The sequence below is a fragment of the Venturia canescens genome, chromosome 7 (genome assembly GCF_019457755.1).
Source record: "Venturia canescens isolate UGA chromosome 7, ASM1945775v1, whole genome shotgun sequence".
Classification (NCBI taxonomy): domain Eukaryota; kingdom Metazoa; phylum Arthropoda; class Insecta; order Hymenoptera; family Ichneumonidae; genus Venturia; species Venturia canescens.
Window position 1 is genome coordinate 7,727,116 of NC_057427.1, and position 17,149 is coordinate 7,744,264.

General features: G+C 39.5%; 2 protein-coding genes across 2 annotated transcripts; both read right to left on the reverse strand.

Annotated features, from left to right (window-relative positions):
* Positions 1–275: 275 nt before the first annotated feature.
* On the reverse strand, positions 276–8,712 carry UbcE2H (ubiquitin conjugating enzyme E2H). The gene is made up of 5 exons (XM_043423056.1): positions 6,710–8,712; positions 5,506–5,582; positions 4,738–4,905; positions 4,504–4,632; positions 276–3,518 (listed from the first exon to the last, which is right to left on the reverse strand). Exons 1-5 carry the CDS (start codon positions 6,760–6,762, stop codon positions 3,382–3,384), a joined length of 564 nt encoding a protein of 187 aa, XP_043278991.1. The 5' UTR covers positions 6,763–8,712; the 3' UTR covers positions 276–3,381.
* A 452-nt stretch (positions 8,713–9,164) lies between these two features.
* Positions 9,165–13,335, reverse strand: wls (Wnt ligand secretion mediator). Its single transcript, XM_043423055.1, has 11 exons — positions 12,926–13,335; positions 12,399–12,586; positions 12,056–12,161; positions 11,863–11,987; positions 11,548–11,703; positions 11,276–11,453; positions 11,039–11,166; positions 10,798–10,965; positions 10,465–10,692; positions 10,099–10,252; positions 9,165–10,027 (listed from the first exon to the last, which is right to left on the reverse strand). Exons 1-11 carry the CDS (start codon positions 13,029–13,031, stop codon positions 9,927–9,929), a joined length of 1,638 nt encoding a protein of 545 aa, XP_043278990.1. The 5' UTR covers positions 13,032–13,335; the 3' UTR covers positions 9,165–9,926.
* Between the last annotated feature and the right edge of the window lie 3,814 nt (positions 13,336–17,149).

The following is a 17,149-nucleotide window of genomic DNA, read 5'->3' on the forward strand; positions in this document are numbered from 1 at the left end:
CCTGTATTTGTTACGCGTGCAGCTTTAAAAATAAGAGGGTTGCGCAGTCTTTTTTCACTCGCTTAAAATATTTCCAGGCGCCTCTGTTTACCTTTATCAATTGAAATAACACAAATTCAAAAGAAATAGAATATTAAATAAAAGTTTAAAATTTGTTCATTTACCTCTTTATTGTACCAAAAAATTACATTTCTTCAATCACCATCGATCAATATAATATATTTGTTTTTTTTTTTTAATTCTTTTTTAATATTTTTTAAATCTTATACACGTTATTTTTTTTTTTCATTTTTTTTAATCGCACGTGTAATAAATATTCCGTTGTTATTGATATTCTACTATTTCCTTTTTATTTTTTTTTTCTCTTTTTATCACGTGCGAACTTGGAATTAACGAGTTTGCTTCTGTTTTACATTTTTATCTTCGCCACAATGCTCGGCCCCTTCCCCACTCTCTCTCTTTCTCTCTGCTTATTTTTTGGTTTCATTAATGACACGAATCGATTATGAATTGCAATTGTTTTTTTTGTTTTCACGTGAGAGTTGACAACGTGCTTTTAATGAAATTGAAGATACAACGGAACTGAAAGAGCATTCGGAGCCAGCTAAGAATTATTGGTCGCTGGATATTTTGTACATTTTTGTGTTTTTTTTTTTTATTTTTTTGAAATTTAAATTTGCGCGAGAATCGTAGCAGGTCCCAATGCGGACGTTGAGCAATGCTCATTCGATCAAACGAAAATCCGAATATGCCCTCCGTTCACTAATACTCTTTTCTTCTTCCCTTAATTAAATCGTTTGAAAAACATTTTTTTTCAAGCCTCGTACAATCGAATGAAAGGCCTCCGTATCATTTTCTACATCAAATCGCTCTCGTAATAGTCTCTATTTTTCAGCAACGGGTATTAAATTATTGACTATTGATTCGGACCAAGTGTGGCTCTGAATTCTGCCATTTTAGCGTTGATTTTATCCCCAATTTATTCCCCCCCCTGTTTCATTCATTGGTCGATCTAGAATTTTCGAAAAAGCCAAAAACTCTGGGAACATCGAGTGGGCAATTACAATTTTGAATGAAATTTTCACAATGTTTTTTGAATAAAAATGAAAAAATGGTAAACAAACGAAGCGTCGAGGAGTTTTCGAAAAATTTCGTTTATTATTCAAAAAATAGGGGGGGCGTTAAACATTTTTGTAAAATATACCGAAAACAATATAGTAGCACTGTGAATTTGTATAAAAGTTAAATTTTTATTCGCAAACGAAGCCTCGGACCAGACAGTTTTGGAAAATCAAAATGCGCCCGGAAAAAATTGTGACACGAAGAAAATTGAGCAAAAACAGTCGAATAAAAATGGGCAAAGGAGAAAAACATTTTTAAAAAATGTCTCATCCAGCAAATAGGAGCGAAATGATAAAAATTTGAAAAACTTGCGAGAGACTATTCGAAAAATCGAGACGTCGAAAGTTGTCCGACGAAAAAACAACCTCTCGTATCAATAAAAAACAAGAATCCAAGTGCACATAATTATATGGAGAGGGGGAGCTGATTTTTTTCGTTCGAATAACGACCGGAGCGCAGACTTTTCCGAATGAATAATTCCTCAAGGCAAAAAATGGCGTTGTGGACAATAAGAAAAGATAAAATCGTTCTCGTTAGATTATTTAACGCTAGATTTCCACTTGTCATAACAAACGACGAGAATTTCTAAAAAATTCATACGTCAATGTACGTGGTACATTGAACGAATATGATACACAACGAGTACTCGATAGATTCGATCGTAACAAACGAGAATAACGTAAATAAAGTGAGATCTGGTGAAGACGATGTTATCGCGGCTGAATTTTATCCGTTTGGACTGTATTTCGCGATAAACTGAGAGACGCGTGTAAGCGGCTATTTGAATTTAATGCTTAAAAAGCGCCATTAATATCATATTGCTTCTTCGATTATTCTTCACAAATTCAATCCATTTCTTCGGTGCGAAATTCTTTTATTTCTTATGAAGCAATGAACGTGTGTCTCGGCGAGATAAAATAAACTCATAAACGCTGCCTATTTCATTGAAAATCTAAGAAGCGAAGAAACCGAATCGAAAGAGCAACGCCGACGACGAGAAATTTTAAGACGTCGATGGGTTACGCGACTCAAAGGCTCCGATAACGTTTTTTTTATATTTATCAAATAAACCCTTACAATGGACAACACAGGCTGAGCGAGTACGATTTGCAAGTTTAATTTTTTGATCACATTCGTTACGAAAAAAAAAAAAAGTATAAAATACATATTCTGACTGGAATACGTTAACAAAATTAGCCCTCAGCTTCGATTATTCCTTTCCTTGATTATTCTCATAAGGAAACTCGATGCTCTGTCTTCCAACGTTTTCAATATTATTTTCAAGGGACTTTTCCATCTTGTAAAAAAATAAAACGAAGCAGTTTGCCACTGGATAGTAACGGCGATTCTTGCCTTTTTGGCAGTTAATTCAGCAAAAATACAACTATTTTAATATATTTTTTTGTCAATATCTCCAAGTTCACCGTGTTTAAAGAATACGACCAAACTGATTATCGAATGAGATACAAGAAAATATGCTTCGACCGAGAGATGCGCGAAAAAATCTGTATATGAACATAAATATTATAAATATTGCCACCCCGAGGGTTTGACTGGACCAGAAAGTTAAAAGAAGGAATAACAATGGATCGGCGTTGAAGAACAAACGTAGAAATTCGCAGGAGTAACCCATCGACGTTCGTTGATTCGAACTGACTTATCTTTGCGTTCTTTCATGGTTTTTTTGTATTTCATCAGTCTAGAAATATTGATGCAGTGTGACGATTCGTCTTGCTCGTAACTCGGATGGACGACGTCTTAGCCAAAATGAGATTAGCACAACCGGTGGTGCATCGTCGTAATCGTTCAACATCATCGTTACAACTAGCATTGATAATTACTATTATTATTGTTATTATTCTTATTATCATTATTATTATTTTAATATTATTATTATTATTTATATTGTATTAACAAAATAACGAGAAATCGCCGGGCCGAAGAAGCAGTGACGGAAGAAAAAACAAAAAAACGAAATGGTAACCCCGTTCGGTTGACGTACGCAAAGGGATTAACGTCGCGCGTTCGTCGAATGACGAAAAATATTGCAATGTCGATTCGCCATAATCACGGGAGTTGTTGACGCTTTTCATTTTAATTAGCCCCTCGAAATACCTCGAAATACGAGCTGCTATTCGGCGGGATGAAAAATCCTAATTTACAGCTAATCGCGATCGGCAATATCGACATAAACGTTACAGGGCTTTTTGGTGGTCGGTTTTTTGATGGCAGGGATATGGATAATGGGATTATTTTTGGTTACAACTCCATATCCTGCGCCTCGTCCTCACTGAAATCGCTCATTGACGATTCACTGTCCGACGACATTCCGTTTCCTGTACCACCGTTCTCCTGGTCTCTCAGAGCCTCTTCCGTCGCGTACTTCCTCACGTAATCTGTTCGGAGACAAAAAGAATTCGTGAATATTCAGTTCCTTCGGCGATTTTTATCCATTATGAAAAATGGCATTTCATCGGGACTTTAGTTTTTACTTGAAACGTTTAAAGCTACATCTTCGCAACCGATTCTGCGAGAGATTTTTTTATGAATGTGATTTTCAGTACTTCATTGCAGCTGCGTTTAAATTCTTACGCGATCCTTAAACCCCACAATAAGACGACTCTAATATTTTCACTAATAAACTTATTTGACCATTTGTTTCGAGCTTTTTTCCGCATTATGCAGTTTTTACCATTGAATTTTTATCGGATGCGACTTTATCATCGAAGCGTCCATACGTTATCAAAAAAACGAAAACAAGAGCGTATAATTCAACTTCGTTATCGCGCGTTGAGCACTTTCGTGCTGAGCTAAAGATCGTGCTCATTTTGGCCGTTTCTTTCGTTGTAGAATTTCGCAAACTCGTGTACGAGCTCCATTGAAAAGTGTGACGAAAATTTCGTTGTTTCTGATCGCCAAATTTTTTCCGAACTTTCTAAAATCGATTTACAACAAAACGCGATTATTTTACACCGCAATTAAAGTTCCTACAGTTCTCCGCAAGTGTCAAATGCTCCGGTCATGCTCCAAGCGTCAGAACTTTCAAATTTCAACGAAAACTTAATATTTTTCTAGACTTTTATGCCCACGCTGGAAACATTTGTGAATGCTCACGTCTCACGGATTAATCGATTTGTGGTTGTTCCCTAACGGAACCTCGTAGATCGAGAATTTTTGTTTACTCGTTATTTGCCCTCCTGGCATAAAACCAATAAATCTCACCTTGAGAATCGACTATTTTCGACTAAAATCTTAACGAAATTCTTGAAAAGCGAATAATTTTCAACTTTTATGCGTTTTAATATGGAGAAGAATTTTGAGAGGCCCATTTGCGTTAATCTTCCGTCCGATTATCGTTGGACTTATCAAACGACGATATACCTGCGACTTTTTTCTTGTACTCGTCAGGTTTATGAAGATACATGGCCGCCGCATCGCCGTTCAGTGGATCAATTGGATTCGGATATGTTAACAACTGCGGCAAAAACGACTCGAAGATATTCGATAAATCTGAAAAAAAAAAAACCATCAAAATTCAAAATTCATCAAGTCTTCGTGTACGGAGAAGAATGAGAGTCCCTCGGCCGAGGGGAATGCGGGTCGCGATAAGCCTACCGTAAAGGGCAGTCCAAGCTTGATTAATTACATCAAGGCAGACCGTGCCCGAAACTTCGTCGATGTTCGGATGATATACTTTGTTCATGAAGCCAATCGAGGGCGATTTAAAGGGATAGTGTTCCGGTAGATGAACCCTCACTTTCCAGATGCCACCCTCGTAAGGTGCTGAAACACAAAATCACGTTATTAATCCCCCTTTCATATTAATCGAATTTAACCGTCATTTATTTCGACCATTATCATCCCAAAGTGTCAAAAAATCTTTGAACAATTGTTTCCACTCAATTACCTCGATTTTATAGATTTCAACGATTTTCTTAGTTTGAAAAAAATTACATTTCGCTGTGTGGATTATTCCAAATGATTTTTTTTCGATTTCAGAAAAATTACGTCACAGAGAGCGTTCGTCGTGAATTGAACAATTGTTGGGAAAAGCGAAGGACAAAACTGTCGTAACAATTGAAGCGAATTAGGAGCATGCCCATTGGATTTTGGGATTTTGACATCGGGGTTATGAAAGAAAGAGAGAGAGAGCGCGAATGTGGAGGGGGGGGGGGGGGGAAGTCGAGTCTCCACCAACGAATGGACGAAACCGCGGTTGGTACACGCGCAACACTCTGATGCACGTTCTATGTTTGACCCAGTGACCTCCTTCCCTCTCACTCCCTCATTGCTCTTCTCTCTCGGTTAAAAACGTTCGATTTGTAGTTAATCCGAAAAAAAGCACCGGGAAAGCGATACAATGAAAAACGAATTTATACTCACTCCCTCGTGGTCCGTAGAATTTGACGGAAAATTCATTGAGGCCCCCTAAAATCGTGACCTCGTGCTTGCTCTCTATACTAATAGTCGATTATTTCAGTTGAGGAAGAATATTAAAAAAAAATTGATCTCATCAAAATTTCCGAGGAAAAATGTTATCATGGGTGAGAGAAAAAATATAAATAAAAGAAGCGATAAACACTGAATATTTATAGAGGCAAAGTGAAAAGTATGACGTGTCATGCAAAAGTGCTTTCTCATCGAATGACCATGTGGAAAAGAGCAAATTTTTTGAAGGGACGACCGTTGAAATACGATCGATTAAGATTTATTGCAAAGACAATACACGACGGAGGTCAGGGGTGCGATAAGGTCAGAGGACGGGGGAGGGGGAAGCGTGTGTAGAAAAAAAATTTGGGAAGCCGGTGGGATGCGACGAATCAATGATTTTCTTTCGAATATCGTGCCTCAAAATCACTTCGTTTAGTGCCTTAAAGTGTCTGGAACGAAGAGGAGAAATTTTGGTGATACGAATATGGAAAAAAGATACACGAGACTTGTTAGAAACGTAACGATTTTTTGTTTACGAATGCTCATTGTCCGGCCCCCGAATCGGCCGAACACGAGTCTGTGTTCGTTGACGAGATTTAAAAAAAGTACGTTACGAAAAAACGGCTCCTGTTCGATTCAAAGGACATACATCTTGATTCAGCGTAAAAATGATAAACTAAAGAAAATGATGTTTGGTTGGGAGACTGGAAGAGAATGTGACGCAGAGAGAAAAGAAAATAATAAAAGTCCGTTGATGGCAATGGTTGAACGTACCCGCGTGTAGCACAGTAGAATAAGTCTTATCGAAGGGGAGAGTGGAGGGGAGGGAATAGCGTCGGTACGTTCGCACAAGCGGTTCCCTCTGTGGGCGAGGAAAAGAAGGGGAAGGGGAAGAGAGAGCAATCGTACCACCACTACTAGTCAGCTAGTTAAAAACAGCTGTGTCCCGTCATTCTCCTGAACGCACTGCCATATTTTCAAATATCAAAATATGAGAACTAACCGATAATACGTAAACGAGAAACGGATATTTCGGGGGGGAAAAAGCTTAAAAATAGTTAAAAACAAATGGGAAAGAGGAACGAAGAACACTTTAAGTGTAAATATCGACGTTGTTTTTCAGTGAATCGTTGTACGGAAAGAAACAAAAGGATACAGCTTGATAACGTCCGTGTCCATACGCCGTTTTCCAGCGCTCGGTGACGACATTGTTCCTAGTTTTTTGTTTTTATTATCGAGTTCCTATGGAATCACAACACTTCGAAAAATTCCAAGTTTCGGTGTGTACGAAATTACACTGCACGCGAGATAAAAACACGCACGAGAAAAATAAACTTGAGTAACGAACGTCCCACACACGCGCGCACACGGAAAACTCCGATCAGCTGAGAGAAGAAAAAATGCCTTTGGATACTCCTGTCTCCGTCGCTCTTTCGCACGCACTTCCCCACTCGCGTTGCTGCTGCTGACCGTTGGCAAAGATACACACGCCGTTTTCCGCAGCAAACTCTACACTCTCTCTCCGCGCCTAGTGCTGCTTTTCGACGTACGATTATATCTTTGTCTTCTTCTCTTTTCTCTTTTTTACTTTCTTTCTCTCTTTCTTGTGTGTTGACGCGCTATCCCCTTCCCTCGTAGCGTTATAGCAGCTGCAAACACGCTCGGCGCTCCTTATTTCTTCTGCTTATTATTTTTATTTCTTTGTCGCCTTTTTATCCTTCTATTCGTTGACTCCTACGTCGTTCGCGGTGTAATCCAGAAGCATTGGCGACGCAACGGAGAAAGAGATACACACGAGACCCGAGGAGAGTAGAGGATTTATCAAAAGTCCACGATTAATCACGTTCGAGATAAATTCGAAAACATACGATGTAAACATGACTTTTTCCCTCTCTCTCGCTCGCTGTCTTTCCGAACACACACTTTTCAACTCAATGAACCAGTGAATATTGCTAACTAACGAGTCAAAAATTTGACAAGGACGCTTCGAAAAAGGTTTTAATGAGAATTTAACGTATGGATTAACGTTTATTACGTTGAGGCATTACGAGAATTGAACAGTTTGCGCGAAATTATGCCCGTGGTCGTTCGAGCGAATAGTCACGGGATCGCGCGCGCACCTTCTCGATCTCCCTTTGTCCTCGCTCGAATCACGACCGTCCTTGATTAGCGGGTCATTTCGTGTGCACTCCCGATGACCGCAACGACGACGAGAACGACGACGACGACGACGACGACACAACTCGATATCAGAGAATAATTATATCTTTGAAAAATACAAAACCGTTCTTTGTGTTCGCACTATATTTGAATATCGGAAGAATCTATTTGTTTTTATTTCTCGGACGCGGATGCAACACCGCGACCGAGAGAATAATAACAAAGCAGCGTTTTTTTCCTCTTTCGTTACTTCAATGTCCGTTCACTCTCGCGTATATTTCGCTTCTGGATAACGTCTATCGCGTACACGAACGAGCACGAAATCGCAGTGCTTCTTCTTCCCCCTCTTTCTGTTTTTATTCTTCTCGCCAGATTCTATTTGTATATATCTGTCTATTGCATACACTCGATCCTCCGTCCCTCACTCTCCTCCTCTTTTCCCTCTTCCTCGCTCTTTAAAAACCACCTATTTTCACACTATAGTCTCTCGGTAACACATTTTACAATATTTTTTTCCTATTGACAGCCGTGTGTCTCACACGCGAACAAATTTTAGCCTCACTGACACGACCGTTGTAACTGCACTTCTTTTTTATTCAACCCTGTGAGCTTTTTCTCGTCTCGTTGTACTACGACGTTCCGCATCGGTTTATCCGAAAACACTGTTTCTCGTACACTTTCCCCCAGGGCCAAGAATCGCCAACGCACCAAAAGCACTTCCCGTCCTTTCTCGCTCTCTCTCTCTCTCTCGGTCCCCGTCTCTCGTTTTCTCTCTCGCTCTCGTCGCTGCCGCTTATCACTCGTGTGTTTTCTCTACACATTCAGCCTGTCCGAAATGTGTTCCATTGGCTGTAAATCCATTCTCGTGTGGGTGCCTGTACGTGTGATTACTATTGTATCCCGCTCCCACTGCTCTTTTACTCACGACGTTTTCCCTCTCTCTCTTTCTTTCGCGAATGGGACTACGCTCGTCGTTGTGTTCACTCTCCTAGGATGCACGGAATATTAACCAATAGTCGACTCTCCTAGCCCTGACGGATTTCACCAACCCATTTTTATGCACCCATTCAACGCACATTTCAGCGCTGTTTTATCGGCAGAAATGTCAGTCAATGGTACCGAATCCTGCCGTTCAAGTTGGACGTACGTTTGGCGCGGACGAGCAACAGCGCTAAATTTCGAACGAAAAGTCATCAGTCGATAGAATTTTCGTCACAATTCGGTCTCGGAAAATTTTTGCCAAGAAAATGTGACAAAACTCACAACTTTAAAGTTTGCTTTTTAGTTAAAAAACAAAAAAAGTTTAACTGTAAGGAGTTAAAAAATTTGAAACATTTTGATTTTCTGCGATGTATATTAAAATTGTGTAGTCCATTTTATTCACACCGTAACGTTGACATTATTCGATATCGAATAAAATACTGAAAGGAGAAAAAAATTGACAGCTGTCATAATAGCGAAACGTTTTAATGTATCCGATGAAACATTGGAAAAGGTTTACAAAAATTTGTTCGTACAAAATTGACATTGAATATAGGTTTAGTAAAAATTACGATTAGCGGAATTATGACTACGTACGAGACTATTGGAAGTACAAATGGCTGGAAAATTACAACATCGGTTCACTCCCATAGCATGCAAGAACCTCGATCGTTCCCATGTCTATTCGGACTCGTTGAGTTTCACCTTGGATTAAGCAGCTCCCGGGTACAAATGTACCGTGCGACGAAAAATGACTGTTGACTCGGATAGCCGCGAACATTTCATATATATTTATATATAAATGTGTGTGTATATATATTTCGTATGTATATTACGCGAAGAATACTGTTTTGTCTTTCTCTCATTCGATTAAGTACTATGACTATGTGTGTGCGATTACAGTGCGCGCGGTCCGTTGCGAATCTAGCTTATTAATAAATGCCCAATATTGATATGTGATAGAATAAGCCGCTAAAGATTCGTCGCTCCCAATTTTCAACATTTCTTTTAGTTTCTTCATTATATTTTTTTTCACCATTTGCCATGACTTTGGCGCGTAGTTCGTCGTCGGAATTCTATCGTGGCTCGTTGCTACGATCTATCCCAAATAAATATGAAAATGTCTAAAGTAATATCACGAGTAACGATAGATTCAATCAAATTTATAAAAAAAAACGTGATTTAAACAAAAACAGTCGATTACGTGCGTTGACATCATCGGCCAAAGTGGCTCAGTCCAACGCTGCTTTTCTCGCCAGTCCTGTCAACGACAGCATCTCATTTGGCTCCGTTGGAAGTCGCGAAAATTCAATTTCCTCGCTGATACTGTGATCTGCGATCGATTTATTCAGTGTAAAATTTTATTTACATCTTATTATGGTTCTTAAGAGGAGATTCTGTTACCGGAAGGCTCGATTGGCCACTGCTTGTGGGAAGGCGCATAGAGACACAGCAAAGCCAGTATGTAAATGTTCCACATCCCGTAAACTCCGGTGAAGAACGCTGAAGTTATTTCCAGCTGCATGTCTTCGTCCCATTTCCATTGGCCTTCAGCAACCTGCCAAAATAGTCAATTAGACAAACGACATTTTTCAGTTCACCATGCGGATTGCGTTGAGACAGTTTCCCTCTGATCAAAACGACGAAAACATAGTGCCACACTATTTGCCTTGGAATTCTCAATTTCACAGTACAAATCTGCAATGTTCGTCTAAGGGATTAAACGTCACAAAGCATTATCGATGAATAAGTGAGTCAGCAACCGAGTACCTGTCCAAGAATGAACCCGACGATGGTTAACGAGGCACACAGCAGTGTCGTTATCATTAGAAATTTGAAACGATAGATTATTCCTTCGTAATGCAAACGTCGAGCTGAGCTCATGCTCGGGAGAGCGGCTCGTTTTATACTAATGTTGGTAAAAACCTTCCAGATCATGTAGGTCAAAAACAGGAGATATAATCCGGCTGAAATTCCCGCCAAAATGATGAAGGATAACTGCGTTGTACGAATGTAAGAAAAAATTTTCTCAAAATTGTTGCCAATGAATCGCTGATGAATTAATTAGCTCAAAAAATTTCATCAGCGAGTAGAAAAGGATACAGCCAATTGCGTGCCAACGTCGGTCACCCAAATAGAATAAAATGGATTTCGTAGTTGAGCGCCCCTTTCGCACATGTCGAATATGAAAAGCGAGAGACATCCGACTCCGACGGCCGACAAATGACGCCAATAACATTTCAAGCTGTTTCTCTGTTCACCCTCTTGAATCTGTGTGTGAAATAAAATTGGGCTATAATTGATGCTGAGAATGAAAAATTTCACGAACGGTTGTATTACCCACCATCAAGTGCTCGCCGGCAAAAACCAACCAGAAAGAAAGAAGCGTCGCGTAGAAGATACCTTGTCTTATGTCCCCGAGAAGCAGCATGAAGGGCATGTCATATGCCAATGTAAGATACTCCAGTGGCACTGAAAAACGTAATTAATTGTGATTTTTCTATCTTTCACTGACTGCCGTCACAAAATTATGGTTGGTTTGATATTAAACCAGGTTTTACAGAGTAAAGAAATTGCTTACTGTTGAGAAAAGTAAGCGCTGACCCAAGGGCCAGCAACATGTATTCCAATAGAGCCGGCTCTCTGGATAACATTCGCACTCGTCTCCAATACCAGGCAAGAATGCCTATGACGATGGGGAAGAATACACTCTTCAAGCTCACCCAAACTTTTGTGAATCCTCCATTTTGATTGATAGCCTGTTTAATAAAACAACCTTTGATTAAGTTGGCTGGGAAAACTGGATCAGAAGCTCCGCAGGCTTTAAATCGGTTTTGCGTTTTGCTTCATTACCGTTAGCCACAAGTCGGTGATGTGACCCAACCCTTGGTTTATATTTTTGTCCGTATCTGCTGGTAAACGGAGATTCAAGAGATAGTAATCGTGGAAAAGGGATCCCAGTTCGAAAAGTGGTACCATACTGCAGTTGTAATTGTAGTGTTCTTTTTTCTGGAATAAATTGAGCGGTGAAAAACATGAGGTTGAAAACTGAACACAAAACGTATTTTCGCATAAAATTTTGGCAATAGTTTGCTTAAATACTTTGGTCGATTTTTTAGCAATTATCACGAAAACTTTTATACAAATATTCATTATTATTTTCCCTACATCGTCTATACTGCATTCGAGATTTCTCTCAACCAGAGAAGCTGCGTAAGGTTTCCAATCGTCGTCTGCGTCTCCAGCATTTCTGTATGCCAATCTCGCATCCAGAGTAATCTTTGTCCTCGGAGCTGCAAGAAAAAAAAAGTTTAAATTTGTGTTGATAGGAGATTAGATTAATTATACCCTCCTGACTTACCAATTTCAAACTGGCTGTGATAGACTATGTCTATTTGCAGAACGCCAATGAGATTTTGCTGCCATCTAGAAAAATCAAGATCTCTGCTGTTTCGGGGGCCGGGCATCTGAAAGATCAGTTTTCTAACTATCCATGGTTTTATAGATAAAACATGCAGAGTAATTTATGCAATAAATGTTGCAATTATTCGTAAATATCAACAGCATTATGAAAACTTTCAGTTTCCACACGAATTAAAATTTTCACTGAGTTTTTTAAAATGTGTATTAATATCTTGATGAAAAATATTCACATACTTATAATATGGAACACAAAAGAATAATACCAGGACCCTAGAACTTACCTGAAAAGTATAAACCAGTTGATAGGCTTGATAATGATTGTCCGAAGCAAAGGGATGCATGTCGACTAAGTCACACGAACCCTTCCCACGAGAATAAAACCATTTTCCATCTCCAGGTTCACTACCGTTTTTTCTAATATCTTGGCAAGGCGAACCCAATATGTTCTGGCTACTAGCCGGAGTTGGTGCTAAATTTCAACAAAATTTCAAAAAAAGATTTAAACGAACTTTTAGAGATCGTCTACGTGTGAATGACAAGGGTAACAAATTTTTTTTCTCTACAAAATCATTGTTTTTCATTGAAACCCGTCTACAATATGTAACAAAGGAACCAGAGAACTTTGAAAATCGTTCATGTTCGATCGTCAAAAAAATGAAATTAATAACGGAAATTGTATAATTTATATTAATAAAACGAGGTAGTGGAAATCAGTATTTTCCTTAATGTAGACAAAAAAAAATTGTATTCGTAGCTCAAAAAATACGAAGATGAATTAAATTTTTTTTTAATTATGACAAAAACTCACCCATAAGTCCACCAATTAGAAAACAAATGATTTGTGCAATAATGAGTAGTAGAACGAGAACCGAGAGTTTCTTTCCACTCAAATTTTCGATTATTGTACCCTGCATCTTGACGCGATGTTGAAGGAAATTGAGAGAGAGAATAAAGTGACGAGTTGTGCGCGCACAAGGAGAGTAAGGAACGAATAACCGTCGAGATCGAGATTGTCAATAAAGGTGTACGATTGTTGATTGTTCTTTTCTTTTCTAAAAATTACTTCAAAAACGTTTACGATCAGATACCGAAGTGGATTTTAGCAAGTTTCGTTCTGAACGCCGGTAGCGTCGAACATTTTATTTCGGACTGAGGTAGCATAAGCAAGCATAAGGTACTGTAACGCCGGCAAGTCAGAGGACAGACAACAGAGACAAAGAGCCGCCGCTGTATTGCCCTAAAGGGGGGTAGGGAAAGAGGGGAAGATTTTGAAGATCCTGAAGCGGCCGCTTCGAGATGGTTTGCTCCACGTTTGCTCTCTCTCTCTCTCGAGTTAGTTTGCGAAAATTACGGCAGGGAGCGCGCCACCGTTCTTCAACTTTTCATAACAGAATTTCCAAAGGAGGGTTTCGGTACTCTCGCCCGCGAATATCACAATGGAAAATTCATCTTCGCTCTCTTCTTTATTCATCGAAGGAACACGCCGCTCGAACGCGTCGATAATATCGGCGTTCCTCACCTTCCTCGGAAGAAACAAGTCAAAAATAATACTTTTTTCTTCACGAATCTCGGGTTCTCACAAAAATATATTGGTCGTTGGTTTTTCTAAAAATTTCAAAGGTTATTGCGAAAAATCGCAATGTTTTATTGAAGAAAATACAAAATTGCAGATTTTTATGAAAATCCAGGGCAAGTATGCCTCACTTTCTTATCGTCTTTGAATTTTCGTTTATTTATCAAAAGTGACGCATTTATCGTTGGAAGTGCTGCTTCGTTTTTTTCTTTGGCAACACTGCTCTAATTTTTTATTACAATGCTCGGATCTTCGTTCATTTGTATTATTCTTGCGATTGGCACGAACTATTGCCCAATTGGACCAGCCATTTCGGGACATTTCTTGCTCTGGTGTATTCTGCCGAAAAACATTTTCGAGTCAAATTTTCATTAAGGCTCGGCGGCGCTGAGGAGTTAAGCCGCTTTTGACGGTTGAAGCAAACAGTTTTTTCTCTAGATAAAATATTTGGAATCCTAGAGTCGTTACACAAGGAGCAAAGTCCCACGAGACGAAATGTGGCTAACCTGAGGTTCAAGTGTCATCTCATCGACGTTCGAACATTCGTCTAACTTTCGGAATCCTCTTTTTTTAATTCTTCTCCCAAGAGCTATTTCCCTAAGTGTCGGGGCTTTGCTGCAAGCCACAATTTTACCAGACAATAAATCTATTGTTCCAGGACAAAGATTGTCCCTCATATCGTCACAATCTTCGGCCTCGTCTTTTGGACACATTGGGCCCAAAGCCCCGGGGCATTTCGAGTACGAGCTTTTTACGTTCTCGTAGGTTTTTCCTGAATTTACGAAAAAAAAAAAAAAAATATCGACCAAGATTTACTGAAGAATCCATTCAAGATTTTCTCGTCTCGGAATAAAATTTGTTCACTTTATACAACATTGTTTTCATACAAAATCATCACGAACCGAAACCAAAATAATTTTCGAGAATCATATTATACAAATTTCTTGAGATAAAAGTTCGTGAAATTTTCAATTTTCCGACGTGATAATTTTTCCCGTTCTAAACTCTCGAGGTCGTTTTCTGACAGAAATGACAGTTAAATTTCTGTTACGATCGAAAAATAATTTTGACGAATTTCCGCTATAAAAATTAGACCGTAACAGAATTTTTTTTTTTTAAAGATTATTGTTCTATTGCCTGTTTTTCCTTGGCATCCACAGCAGTCTTCCATGTTACTTTCCAAGTTATTTCTGTAATCTTCGTTGAGTGTGTTATCCCTTTTCCAGGAGGGTCTCGAAAGTTTCAAAACTTGATTATAGAAAATGTTTGTTTTTCTTCTTCCGAACGCACGTAACGGAAATTTTTCAAAAAAATGTTTGAACCAGTGATCGTTGTGTCAACGACGTACTCTCAGGCAGCCATTCGTTATTGGCAAGCTATTATTGCTGCACACATTGGCGCCACTGTCGCGTACCTTTGTGATCGCCAGAAACAACATGTATCAATTCCGTAATTATAAAACTGCGAAGACTCTCATTCAGTTATTATCTGTCACGAAAGTAATCTGCTCAATGAAATATATTGCTGGAACTGATACCCAATTTATCGGTTAAAAAATGTTTTTAAAAAATTGGTCAAGTTAACTTCGTCGTTTGTAATCGTTCAGCGGTTATAACCTCAAAAATGAGCTGACCACGGTGTAACCTTTGTTTCTTCGCTTTACGGATAATCCAGAATAAAAACGCTTGCTGGTAATTTCGTTCGACGTAGGTACGAACTGATAAAAGCCATAATCAACCGTTCGGAATGCCGTCATAGATGAAGTTATGCAAACTTCACCTCTCGAGAATTAATTACGGTGCAAATTTCGAACTTCCGATGAACTGAAACTCGCAATAATTATAGTTACCTGTATCGGCTGAAAGGGGACAAATTGCAAGAGGAAAAAGAATCTGAAACTTGGATTTTTTCAGATTTTGGTCAAATATAACATTAGATTAATCCGCGAGATTCAAGCCAACTTTCAAACGTTGCTATGGCGAATATGAAAAACTAGGACAAAAGCTCTTGACTGAGCAGAAAAAAATGAGTTTTCGAGGCCGAAGCGTTTGTATCCGAGTGGGAACTTCACTCGGGAGTTTTGAAGCGGGAAGTGGCCAATGTCGAAAAAAGTAGCAACGTTTTAACCTTTTTCTCGCTTTGAGTCTCGACTCCCGATGGATAAAACCTCGGATATTTTATCGATATTTCGTGTCCTGGAGCAGGTGGTGAAGCAGGTAGGCACTTGCCGGCAGAGTGGTTAATTTGAATGTAAGAAGAATTGCAAGTGAGGAGAGAAAAAGAGGTAAACGACGAGATTAACGTAAAAGTGTTTAGGGAGGGGGTGGAAAAGAGAAAAAAGATGAAATAAACAAGAGCCGCGGGAGGGGGAATTGTAAAAGTTTACAAGCGTCTGCTGGACGGATGATTCAATAAAAGTGTGTGCTTTGCGGGTACAAGGGACTAAAGTATATACGTAGAGGAAGGAAAAAGGGGCGAGAGCGAGATTGTATGAGAGAAGAGAGAAAGTCGACTAGCGCGGGCACGAAACGACTCTGACGGAAAGAATATCGTACACAAAAGTGTACGACTCGTGTACAAAGAGAAAAAAAGAAGTTGGGAGGAGAAGAGCGAGCGCAGGCAGGGGTGTATATAGTATACATGGAAGAGATAGCGTTTTTATTTGTGGCAAATACACACAATGGCTCTCGCGCGAGGGCCTATGACGCGAAGTTGCTGAGGGGAGTCTTTGATATTGTTTTGTTAGAAGAAAGAGGTACGCGGTAGTTGGTACCACTTGGCCGAGGAAGGGCGGAGAGGGGTGCGAGAAACGAAAAGAAGGAAGAGAAATAAAAATAGGAGGATTCGTGTCGAGGCCTACGAGAGGAGGGATCCCCGCTTTACGGGGGAGAAGAAGACGACGACGAAGAAGAACGCGGGAGGGATGCTAGTGTCGCGAGATCAAAGGGTCACGAAAGATCAAAGAAACGGGTATTTGCTACAAGTACGAGTAAAAGTTGCCCATCCCCCTTCCAACCCCTCCATCTTCTCTCCACCCACTACTTTGTCACTCCGGCTCTTTTCTCTCCTTCAACTCGCATCTCTTTTTCAACGAACATCGTCGATTTACGGGCACTTACGACCCCCCGCCTATTATCCAACAAATCATGAAATCGTTTACCCCTCGTATATGACACTTTCAAAATGCCCTAAGGTCAACTCGTATTTTTGCACGCGTTGCTCCTTAATAAACACTTTCGGAACTGGAAATTGAACATTTTTTTAATAATCTCGTTGAAATTCACTCGGGTTTACGGGTCTTTGATGTCTCGAGCGTATCACCGCCCGAAAGTCGATCGAGTCGCTGTTTTTTTTAACAGTTTTCGTTATTACGTTTTTTGCGGAAGCTCTCACGAAAATGACGGATTTGAGGTGAAAATTTTCAACTTCGAAATTCGTCAATCCGTCAAGCTGTCGACT

Excerpts from the sequence above, each read along its gene's own strand:
- UbcE2H (XM_043423056.1), bottom strand. The coding sequence starts at position 6,762 with ATGTCGTCACCGAGCGCTGGAAAACGGCGTATGGACACGGACGTTATC. Across the intron at positions 4,633-4,737 it reads AGCTTGGACTGCCCTTTACG|ATTTATCGAATATCTTCGAG; the intron begins GTAGGCTTATCG and ends TTTTTTTTTCAG. Across the intron at positions 3,519-4,503 it reads GTACAAGAAAAAAGTCGCAG|ATTACGTGAGGAAGTACGCG; the intron begins GTATATCGTCGT and ends GTCTCCGAACAG.
- wls (XM_043423055.1), bottom strand. The coding sequence starts at position 13,031 with ATGCAGGGTACAATAATCGAAAATTTGAGTGGAAAGAAACTCTCGGTT. Across the intron at positions 12,162-12,398 it reads AACTGGTTTATACTTTTCAG|ATGCCCGGCCCCCGAAACAG; the intron begins GTAAGTTCTAGG and ends CTGATCTTTCAG. Across the intron at positions 10,253-10,464 it reads TCGGGTTCATTCTTGGACAG|GTTGCTGAAGGCCAATGGAA; the intron begins GTACTCGGTTGC and ends CTATTTTGGCAG.